Raw genomic sequence first — 12,272 nt, 5'->3', positions numbered from 1 at the left:
ATTTGCAAGGCATCAGTATTACCTGTCCAGGGCTCCTTCCAAGTGTTCATGGGAAACATCGAAATAATAATTGGTGTGTTCTCCACTGGTGAATGCATTTGAACTTCCAGCATGTTCACTGAGAAATTGGCTATATTCATTTTCTTTAGGATACTTCTTGGTTCCCAAAAACAGCATATGTTCACAAAAATGACTTAAGCCAGGAATATTTGGAGGGTCTGACAGTGAACCTGAAAGAGAAAACACACAAAGACTTAATCACTTCTCAGTATTAAAGGCTAGTAAATGAAGATGAATTGTAAGTGGTTTGGAATTCTGAGCGTGACAAGGCACAGAGGGAGTTAGCGAGGGCGCTCTGAAATGCCATTATTTAGGAAGCAAACAAGCAGACATAGACTCTAGTTCCTGCCTGGACATCACTTAGGGGCAACATGGGCCAACTGTGTGATGTCCTTGGGGAGTCTGGTTTGAGGAGTTACAAAGGTCTCCTATTTCTAATTTTCCATTTGCTGCTGTTCTGAGACACAGTCTTTCTATGTACCCCATGTTGGTCTTCAGCCTGCAGTAAGCCTCTTGCCTCTAGCTCCCAGTTGCTACGTCCCATTACCCCCAGCCAAGTGGTGATGTTTTAAGCAGAATACTTTACTTCTTTTGCCTTGGTTATGTCTTTTATATATTCCTATCTTTCTACTTTGAATACAGATTAGATATTTGCAGCCAGATCTACATACTGAGTTCCAGGACAGCCAGGGCTACACAACAGAGACCTTGTGCGGGGGAGGGGAGAAGGCCAAACAAAAAAACAAAAACAAAGAAAAAACCAAAGTGATATTTGCAAAACACTTCATTAAGGTAAGTAGTAGTTATTTGCTCAATATTACCTTGTTTCCCCAATACTAAAGACTAAAGTATCATTAAATTAAAGCTTTTATTAAAAAAAAAGTATTGAAAACAAGTATTTTCCCATTAAGCACATATATATATATATATATATATATATGTGTGTGTGTGTGTGTGTGTGTGTAGAATAGGGCTTAAGAGACATTACATACAGAAAAAATGTGTGCTCAAGAGTCTATAAAATAGCAAGTTAAATATGGCAAGAAAGTAACTGGCATAGAGGATGAAATGGATCTCTTTGCTGCTATAACCTAAGCTGGAAGCCTTACAGGACCCTATTAGATATGTTCCAGGTCAACCTGGGTTAACAATGAGGCCCTGTCTCAAAACACCACAAGCAGGCATGGTGGCTTGTGTCTATAATCTCAGCATTTGAGAAGCAGGAGGATTACGTCAAATCTGAGGCCAACATGGGCAAGACAGTGAATTTTAGGTTGTCTCAAAACCAAAACCAAAACAAACAGCAAAAATAATAAAAATGAGAAGAAAAAAAACGAAACTGTGATAACTATCGGGTTCTTATGCTCACAGCACCATCTATCCAACACTACTGCCCTTGGCTCATCCACAGACTGCACCTATGTGCACCTATGTGCACAGACTGTACCTATGTGCACATCGAGGGCCGCTGATGACTTGTCTGTGGTGGGATCGCTGATGAGAAGCACTTTGATGCCATTGGCCAGCTCTAGTCCACGGTATTCCCGTTTGTCTTCAGGAGACTTGACAATTTGGTCTTCTATTCTCTGGATGGCCGGATTACTCATTGTGCTGTAAGTCTTTTTTGGGAATCTGGAAAGAAAAGGATATTTGTTATACAGTAACTGCTTAAGAAAGGGAGAGAGAGGGGGAGGGAGGGAGGAAAGAGAGAAAGAGAGAGAGGAGGGAGAGGGAGAGAGAGAGAGGGAGGGAGGGAGAGGGAGAGAGAGAGAGAGAGAGAGAGAGAGAGAGAGAGAGAGAGAGAGAGAGAGAAATGAATAAAGGAAAAAAGAAACAAAGAGTTGGTGGCACATCCCAGCCCTTGGGAGGCAGAGGCAGGAGGATCTCAGAGTTTGAGGGCACCCTAGTCTAGAGTTCCAAAACAGGCAGGACTACATAGAGAAACCACGTTTCAAAAAACCAAACCAAGGAGGAGGAGGAAAAAGAGGAGGAGGAGGAAGAGGAGAAGAGAAGAGTGGAGAGGGAAGGGGAGGAGAGAGGAGGAAAGGGAAGCAAGAGTGATCATCAAGCTAATTAACATAACATCATCCAAAACAGAAAATAAAACAAAACCTACCTGGCTGCAACTTATGTTGCCGCAGCCTCTGCTCAGGAAGGCTGACCTGGGGGCTGGCTGGCTGGCTCTCTCTCTCTCTCTCTCTCTCTCTCTCTCTCTCTCTCTCTCTCTCTCTCTCACACACACACACACACACACACACACACACACACACACACAGAGCTAAGCTTGCTTTCCCGCTGTGCCCTGCCCTGAATGAAAAATCTTATAGGCTACCTACAGGGTGCAGCAATCCCTCATCTCCCCCTCATACCTCTCAGGGGAGCATTAACAGTGCTGTTCTGTGGAGCCATTTTTGTATCTAGACAAGCACTTACTTCAGTGAGGACACAGGATGATCTGGTCAATGTGCTTCTACAAATGGGTTTTAATTACCAATAACTACTTTCACACAGATTCAAAGGTGTCTGTTAGAGAGTGTACTGGCTGGTTTTGTGTGTCAACTTGACACAGCTGGAGTTATCACAGAGAAAGGAGCTTCAGTTGAGGAAATGCCTCCAAGAGATCCAACTGTAAGGCATTTTCTCAATCAGTGATCAAGGGGGAAAGGCCCCTTGTGGGTGGGACCATCTCTGGGCTGGTAATCTTGGTTCTATAAGAGAGCAGGCTGAGCAAACCAGGGGAAGCAAGCCAGTAAAGAACATCCCTCCATGGCTTCTGCATCAGCTCCTGCTTCCTGACCTACTTAAGTTCCAGTCCTGACTTCCTTGGTGATGAATAGCAGTATGGAAGTGTAAGCCGAATAAACCCTTTCCTCCCCAACTTGCTTCTTGGTCATGATGTTTGTGCAGGAATAGAAACCCTAAGACAAATTGGTACCAGGAGTGGGGTATTCCTGTGACAACCTGACCATGTTTTGGGGAGGACTGTGGCAGGACTTTGGAACTTTGGGCTAGAAAATCCATTCGATGTTAAGAGCTCTGTCAAATGTTGTGTAAGAGCTTGGAAGATAATGTTGAGAACAGTGCAGAAGATGGAGGCCTGACGTGAAATTTCGGAGGGAAAATTAAAGACTCTTTTCAGGGCCATTGCTATTTTGGAGTTTGAATTTTTGCTTTTGATTGTGACTGTGCCCTGATATTTTCCCCTCTTGAAGGAAAATATTTTAGTGGATCCCACAGTTAAGAGAGACTTTTAATTGTAAAAAGAATTTGGATTTTAAAAGATATTGGATAGTTTAAAAGGATTGAACTTTTAATATGTAAAGACTGTGGGACGTTTACAGTTATTTAGACCTTGGGGATGAATAAGAATGTAAGGGTTGAGGCTTAATAGTGATGTGTTTGTGTGTCAAGTTGACAAGGGGTCAATTGTACTGGCTGGTTTTGTGTGTCAACTTGACACAGCTGGAGTTATCACAGAGAAAGGAGCTTCAGTTGAGGAAATGCCTCCAAGAGATCCAACTGTAAGGCATTTTCTCAATCAGTGATCAAGGGGGAAAGGCCCCTTGTGGGTGGTGCCATCTCTGGGCTGGTAGTCTTAGTTCTATAAGAGAGCAGACTTAGCAAGCCAGGGGAAGCAAGCCAGAAGTTTCCATGGCTTCTGCATCAGCTCCTGCTTCCTGACCTGCTTGAGTTACAGTCCTGACTTCCTTTGGTGATGAACAGCAATGTGGAAGTGTAAGCCGAATAAACCCTTTCCTCCCCAACTTGCTTCTTGGTCATGATGTCTGTGCAGGAATAGAAACCCTGACTAAGACAGAGAGTAAGGTGAGAAGTTGTGTGAGAATCTGTACTGAATCTGCCAAATTGCTCAATTTGATAGATTCTATGATAAGGCTGATCAGGAACACACACATATGCTCAGATCACATGGAATAGCCTCCACGAAGAACAATGCTGGGAAGTATTTCACAACAAGATAAACAAGCTGCATTATGAAAGCAGCCAAAGCCAGGAATGAAATAATGCAAAGCTGGGAAGCCTCAAGTGATTTTTGTAATGTGTTAAAGCGCTGCCGGGACAGGAGGCGTCTGGACACCTCATCTTTCCAAGGACTTCCTCAGGCAGGTCTTCCCTTTCTTCTCCAGGGAGGCTGGAGACAGTGATAGAAAAAAGAAGCACCAGCAAATGGGACTTTACAGGGTTCTTATTGGGGTTGGTACGATGAAGGGACTCCAGAATGGGGGTTTTGCATAGTTTAGTTTCGGTTTTGTTTGTTTGCTTGCTTGCTTTAAAGCAGGATAGATAGTATTTTTGTCTAACTAGGAACTGATTAACAGACAAAACATTAAAACTCAAATATCTGCTAGTTCACATTCGAAACATAAAGTTAAAACACATCGGAAACTACGGAGAAGAAATGAACCTATGCTAGTACCCTGGCTTCTTACTTAGAAGACAAAAGTAGATCTTTAATAAAGACTAACAGCCAGGGCTTCTGACACACCTCAGAGGTAGAACGCTGGCCTAGTATGCCTAAGACCCTGGGCTAGATAGTCCACACTATAACAAAAAACCAAGTAATCTGACCAGTAGCCAGACCCAAAGATAAACCATAGGAAACATAAGTAGGTGTGCAATTATTTAGATAAAAATAGTGTGTGAAAACCTCCAGACATGGGTTTTAGATGACGCAGCGGCTACACCCTTGCCACGTAAGCATGAGAACCGGAGTTCAGATCCTCACAACCCACAGAGCTGTCAGGTGGGTGGGGTGGCTCACCTGTCATTCCAGCCTCCAGAGGTGGAGCCTGGAGATCCCCAGATCAAGCTGGCTAGCAGGACTGGCCACATGGGAAACTATGGGCTTGCCAGAGAAACCTCACTCCATCAGTTACAATGGAAGAACAATCAAGGATCAACCTTAGGCTTCCATACACACACGTACACGGGCGCAACCCCTACATACATATGTGCCTAAATGCATGCACACTACACATGCATGTGAAAATAGAGAGGGAGACTCTTAGGCACTAAAAGTCTAACTTAAATTTCTAGCAGAATATTTTCCTCTTTGAAGTTCTATGTAATTGTGTATGTAAGCAGAAGAAAAGCTGATAAACCAAAGACACCGGCTATTACCACATTCTTATATATCTACTTTTCAGAAATGATACTTAGATTTTGTTTGGCTGGGTTTTGTTTTGTTTTTGTAAGATAGGTTGTTCTCTTTACATAGCCAAAGCTATCCTCAGATTCACTGTCCTCTCGCCTTGGTCTCCTAAGAACTAACATTACAAGTATGTACCATCATGCTTGACTGATATTTGATATTTTAAAGATCAATACTGTAAGTAATACTAAATGTATTGTACTGATTTTAAAACTCACATAATGCAGGACTAGAGAGATGGCTCCATGATTAAGAGTGTGTGGACTCAGGTTTAGTTCCCAGAACCCATCAAGTGGCTCACAAACATCTGCAACTCCAGTTTCAAAGGCTATGTCCTCTTCTGGCCCCCACAGCACCAGGCACACAAGTGGAGCACATACAACATGCAGACAAAGCACACATATAAAAACAAAAAGTTTTACTCGTATCGTGCTTTTATACAGGCAATGCTAAAATGCAAATATTTTCTTTAAAAAACAAAGTAAAGGCTAGAGAGATGGCTCAGCACTTAAGAGCACTGGCTTACTCTTCCAGAGGTTCAGGGGTTCAATTTCCAGCAGCCACACAGTAGCTCACAACTGACTAATTCTAGTCCCAGGGGATCCAATGCCTTCTTCTGGTCTCTGCAGGAACTAGGCATGTATGTGCTGCACAGACATGCATATAGACAAAACACCCATTCAGATAAATACAAAATAAATATTTTTTAATGTAAAATACAAAACTGGGACCAGGGAGATGCCTTGGTCTACAAAATGCCTACCACATAAGCATGGGGAACTGAGTTCAGATCTCTGAGGTCAATGTAAAAGCTGGGTGCTTCAGCTCACTCTAACCCCAGTAATGGGGGTAGGGAGACAAGCTGGTACCTAGAGCTCAACCAGCAGCTATTACTCTGGATAAAACACTGTATTAACACCTCAAGACAAGGGTCTAAGGGATGGCTGTGATTCAACACTGGCTATATAAGCTTGAGGACCTGAGTTCGGGTCCTCAGAGCCCGAGTAATTCTGGCTCTAATTCCAGGCTCTAAGGTGGAGTCAGCAGATCTCCAAAGCAAGCTAGCCAGCAAGCCTAATCATACTGGGAACTCTGGGTTTGACTGGGAGACCTTGCCTCAGTGAATAAGTTGGGGCTGGTGAGATGGTTCAGCAGATAAGGGTGCTTGCCACCAAACCAACCTAAGCTCAACCCTGGAACCCAAGGAGCATACCAAGCCCTGCATGCCATCTTCTGTCTGACTCTACCTGTGCACCATAGCTCACACGTATCCTCTCACATGCGCAGAAGTAAAACGAATTAAGTAAGGTGGGCAATGACTAAGGAATATACTGCACATCACATCAGCCTCAGCTTCTACACACACACACACACACACACACACACACACAGAGAGAGAGAGAGAGAGAGAGAGAGAGAGAGAGAGAGAGAGAATGAATTTGGAAGTGAGACACCTGTTTAGGGAATGGGGTTGTATGTTGTGTGTGTGTGTATGTGTGTGTTTAAACAGGGTTTCCTGTAACCCAGACAGGCCTTATACTAGAATATTTAACTGCTGATGATACTGAGTTCCTGATCTACCTCCCAAGTACTGGGATTCCAAGCATCACCAACATGTTCCACCATGCCCCAGTGAAATGCCATTACTAACAACTGTTTCCTGTATCTGTAGCCATAATGCAAGAATTAATAAGGAAGATGAATATCGAAGTCTAAAGCTCAGTATTTGTTACAAACACGCTTCAGGATAACAAAGATGGTGTGCTTAAGACTCCAGATAAGGGCACAGGGACGTGTTTGGTAACAAGTCTGGGTACTTAATTCTCAAAAGACAAGTTTGTTTAAAAGTAGCAAATGCCTTCAGTACATTGTTTTAAAAACTTTGAGTTCAATATAGAATCACAATTTAGAAATGCTACTTTCCACCGGGCAGTGGTGGCGCATGCCTTTAATCCCAGCACTTGGGAGGCAGAGGCAGGTGAATTTCTGAGTTCGGGGCCAGCCTGGTCTACAGAGTGAGTTCCAGGACAGCCTGGAACTGTGAGTTCCAGTCGCAGAGAAACAACAACAACAACAACGAAGAAGAAATGTTACTTTCCAGGCAGGAATGGTGATACTCACCTATAATGTCAAAATGCCAAAATGCAGTGCTGAGGTGGAGGTTCGAAAGATCTGCAGTGGTTAGATACCAAGACACTCCCCACCCCTCACAGCGCACAAACTATGTCCCAAGACCTCCTCCTCTCTACCTCTCACGACCCTCCCCACTCACCACCCAATCTCAAAAAGCCTAAACAAACAAAAAGATCTCAACTGTTACAAGGAGTAGTGCCCAGCACTGGGCGGGTGGGAGGAACTGAATTCCAATCTCGTGGCAGAAAGACTGTATATCAAAAGGAGGAGAAAAGACATAGAATAGGAGAGAGAATACTCTAACTAGGTATCATATGCTACCAAATAACCTGCCCCCAAAGGAAAAGTAAGGGAGAGGGGGAGAAAGGAAGAAAGGGACGGAGGGAAAAACGGAAGGGAAGGGAAACGGGCATGGTCATGCATTCCTTTAATCCTAGCTGAGCATGCAGATCTCTGGGGCTTTGAGGCTAGTGTGATCTACATATGGAGTTCTAGGCAAGCTGGCCACACAGTAAGACACTGTCACAAAACAAAACAAACAAATAACGTAGTAATAAATAGTGCAGTATGCGCCCGCCCAGCAAGGTTTCGCCACAGGGAGAGAGGGCAGGCGGCTAATGAAGCTTTTCTTTAGGTGAAAGCTAAACCTAAAGGGTTTTTACTTCCACCACCATCATTTATTGCAGCTTCTGCGATTGCCCAGGGTGTTCTCTTTAGGAGACACAAGGATTACAAGTGATTTGAAAAATGATGGTGATGACTTCCCTCTAACACACAGCAGAGATCGAGCTCACTTTGATAGTACACACTGTCTAACTCGCTGGGGGTTTAAAAACCATTAGAAGCAGGTGAGGAAGCATTTCAGGCTGTAAGCCCAGCTTTCAGGATGTGGACACAGGCCATTCTCAGTACATAAGGAGCTCTGTTTGGAATCTGAGGCCAATCTGTATTGCATCCTATCTCAAAAATTAAAACAAAACCCCACCTCATTATAGAAAGATGACAAATTCAACTATGAGCAACACAAATGGGACTTCTTGCAGGTTTTCAATTTCCTTTATCCATATTTAAATTTTGTAGGAAAAGAGATGTTTAGATTGTGCCAGGCACCTGTAATTCTAATAACCAGGAGGCCAAAGCAGGATGAACAACAAGTCAGAGGGCAGCCTGGGTAATGTAGCAAGATCCTATTTCAACCTCCACACACAGTAAAACAGAAACACAGTAAGTAGGGATGCAGAACTCCAGGAGACAGTTTCAGGCCCAGCAGACACTGCTTCTAAGTGACTGGCGTCCATTACAGACGTGGCTGTAAGCATTTGGACACTGAAGTGGTACCTAATTCATATCCCTTGTGTGGCTGAGAAAAGAAGAGACAAACTTACTCTCCAGCTACACATTAAAACCAGTGCAGCTTCTTTTAGACATATGTACACAGAACCAAGAGTAGCTAAAAATGTCCAAACTAGCAATGCTGCATATCAAATACAATTTTCTAAAGAAGTGAAAGAAAGGAAGAAAGAAAGAAAGAAAGAAAGAAAGAAAGAAAGAAAGAAAGAAGCAACATTTTCAAAAAGACTCATTCACAGAGTTTATTATCAACCCTCTCTACTGAGGACTCTTACCTTCTGAACTGGGGAGACAACTGAGAACGCCTCCTCTGATGGATTCATCAACATCTTGCCTGTCTGTGTACTTATATTTATACTCGGGAGGTCACATGCCTCTCTGTCTCAGCTCCCTCATTAGCATAAGCCTAGTCTTCAGCCAGGAAGCGCCCCGGCGTCTTAGACGGAGAGCAAGTGCTGCCTCACTTTCTTTCCCGGACACTTATTACTATTTTTAACTTGTCAAAGTCAAAAATGCAGGACCAATAAAATCGCTGTCAACTTTAGGGATATTAATACACTGGAAACTTCCTGTCATCACTCAGCATCCCAATAAACTGAGGCATGTTTAGAAATTACACAGTTTGTGCTTTTCTTCAGAATTTAAAACAAGTATACTCACAAAAGAGCCAACCATACTACTCAGTCCTTTTTAATTTGAAAACTGGCGATGCTGGCTTCTCCTGGGAGACTGTCTAGATGTAAACTATCAGGATCGACCACAGACCTACTCACCACACTCTTCTACACTGTAACAAGATCTCCAAGTAAGCTAGTCTCCTCCCTCAGCCTAGAAGCTGAAGCTCAGGGATGGTAAATCATTACCCAACATCACTTCACCAAAAGTTACACCTTACATCCTCCTGGGCTGGGCTTCGGCCCACTCCCCCATAGCCCACCAACATTTCAGGAGACCCATGAAGGCCCAGGCCCTGTCTGGCACCAAATGGGTGTACATCCATCCACTACAAAGATAAGGACCCAGAGCCCTTGCTCTGGAGGTCGCAGCCCAGGTAGACAGAAAAACCAAACACCTTTTAAGCTGGTGACAAAGTCATTCACACAATAAAGTAAGAGAAGAACAGTACCTCGCCCAGTTTAGGAGAAGAGAGAGAAGCAGACAATCAGAGCAGAATGAAAAAGAAGGAAGCCAGACCTCTTACTAGAAATAAGCAGGCGACCACAACAGAAACCCCAGAAGCCTAATGTTCATCAAACTGCAACACATCTGGAACCTCCACCTGGGCTGCAGACGCAACTCGGTCTTCCACTAGGGGCTCAGCATGGGCCAGGCTGCACCCCAAAACCAAACACAACTCAATTATGAAGTAAAGCATGAGAAGGCCTGCGTTCCACATTTCCTACACCTCTGCATAATAGAAATCACTTCCAAACCCCTGTACCAAGTGTTTTTAAGAATTTAAATTTTTATAATATTTGTGTGTGTGTGTGTGTGTGTGTGTGTGTGTGTGTGTGTGTATGTGTGTGAAGACAGACAACTTGAGAGTCAGTTCTGGCCTTTAGGATTGATGGCCCCTTTACCTGCCCAGTCATTTTGCTAGTCCCTAAGAATATGCGGTTTGGGGAGTGGATGGGTGTGTTCCACGGAAGGATTTATAATCCTTGAGATTTATAATGTTGGAAACAGATTTATGACTTATTAAGCTTCTCATAACTCTTAAATTGTATATGACTTGACTGCTTCTAAAATGTTACTATGTAAATAATCCTTTATTCAGATGACCTTTTCAGTCTTCCTCGTGCATCGCGAAATGTCCCGCAGTCTGTTTAATAACAGGCTGTGAACGTTTCCTTGGCTTCTTGCTCTCTTCCCTCCATAGTTGCACTCCACAAGATTTAAATTAAAACTAGTTTAGAAACAGTGGACCTGTAGACTTGAACAGGTAAGTGGATGACCCATGCTAATAGTTACTTCTATAAATCAAAACCTCCCTCTGTGGAATCCACCCATCCACTCGAAAAACCGTAAATGAGAACTGTATCTTACGACACTCCTGCATGTGGAGGGAGGGCACAGAGTTAACCATCTACAATGAGAAACACAGCCCAAAACTCCCTGTTCCCCACCAGAAGTATGGGGAAGCCTAAGATGCCTCAGCATACTAACTACTTTAAGATCATAATTATCAAATAAGTTTCATGATCAAAAAAAAAAAAAAATAGCAGCATGTCTCAGGGGACCATCTGCCCACGGCTCTTCAGTCTAAGGGGCAGGTCCTTCCTTTGTTCTGAACGATGGGAGCCCATAAAAGCAGGGCTAGACTAAGATCCTGTGGGCTAAGTCACATCTTACCACAACTGGAAACTCTGCCTTGTTCTAGGCAGAAGCTTAGCTGTTCTCACTCTGGAAAGAGTTCACGATCAACACCTGAAACCTCAAATGAATTTGAGTGGCTATGATTTAAAGGAACCCTCTCTAGCAAAAGTACTTTAAAGATCAGTTCTTTACCAAGCTTGTAGTTCCGGTGCCTGCTCATCAATAACTGCTAATTCCCAACATGAGACATTTAACTCACTTTTCAGGGACTTCATAAAGCTTAAGCAAGGAGGGTGCTGGAGACAGGGCTCAGCGGTTAAGAGCAGTTGACTATTCTCAGGTCCTGAGTTCAGTTCCAGAGATTACATGGTGGCCCGTAACCACATGGAATGGGATCTGATGCCCTCTTCTGCTGTGCATGAAGACAAAACAGTCATATACATAAAACACATGAGTAAGTAAATCTCTAAAAAAAAAAAAAGGGGGGGGGTTCAGGCAAATGAACTAAACTTCCTCTTCATGCTTCTTGCAGTTACTCTAACCATGGGGGTTTCAACAGGTGGGGCGGGTGTCTTCACAAGGACCTTCTGCACAGTCTTCAGGTTATTACAAAATGTGAGGTGGACAGCAGTGTACAGACCTAATCCCAACCATCACTCCCATTGCTATTAATGTCCTTATTTTGTACATAGCTCGTTTAATCTTCCCATTCTCCTCATGCAGTGGTTCATAGCTACTGGGATGGTCACCTTCCTCAACTCCAAGAAGAAACAAAACCCGGTGATTAAGTGACTTGCCCAACTGCAGCCAGTCAGGTAGCTGACTTGTGGCAAAGCAGGAATTACAGAGAAAGAGGAAGCGTGGGAAGGGGAGGAGCTGAAGGTGTACCTGAAGCAAACAGACGTGGCTTTCCTCAGCTCCCAGTTTCCACCCTCAGTTCTTCCTTGACCTCATTCCCTTTTCAAGATCCCAAATAATAAAACGAGGTGAATCAAAACAACTGCTCTCCCGGGCAGGCTTCAGGAGTTTTCTCCTTCTCTAGGTAAAACAAAGGCAAGCAGTGCAAAGGATGTGCGGAGTCAGCCAACGGACTGCTGGAAAGGAAAGGCTTTCTCACAGTAACACACCACGAGAGGAGAGTGTGGGCTGGGGATGTGGTTCAGTTGGCAGATGCGTGCCTGGATAAAGCCCTAGGTTCAAACCCCAGCACCAAATGAACCCATATGGTGACGCTGGCCAGCAA

General features: G+C 43.8%; 1 protein-coding gene across 5 annotated transcripts in view; it reads right to left on the bottom strand.

Moving 5' to 3' along the window:
* The window catches only part of Ide (insulin degrading enzyme), a 97,425-nt gene that overhangs the window by 60,381 nt on the left and 24,772 nt on the right, over window positions 1-12,272 (bottom strand). For 3 of the 5 annotated variants that reach the window (XM_029472379.2, XM_021151953.3, XM_021151956.3), the window contains 2 exons: window positions 1,508-1,692; window positions 23-230 (listed from right to left, as the gene is read on the bottom strand). In XM_029472379.2, coding sequence (XP_029328239.1) covers window positions 23-230; window positions 1,508-1,692 — 393 coding nt within the window. Of the gene's footprint in view, window positions 1-22; window positions 231-1,507; window positions 1,693-11,288; window positions 11,420-11,917; window positions 11,938-12,272 lie in introns of those variants that run through there. The other 2 variants (XM_029472380.2, XM_085834153.1) reach the window with 2 other exon arrangements.

Source organism: Mus caroli, unplaced genomic scaffold (assembly GCF_978045245.1).
Source record: "Mus caroli unplaced genomic scaffold, Mus_caroli_1 scaffold_20, whole genome shotgun sequence".
Taxonomy (NCBI): Eukaryota; Metazoa; Chordata; class Mammalia; order Rodentia; family Muridae; genus Mus; species Mus caroli.
Note: the sequence above shows the minus strand (reverse complement) of the source record. Positions and strands in the feature narration are given on the sequence as shown.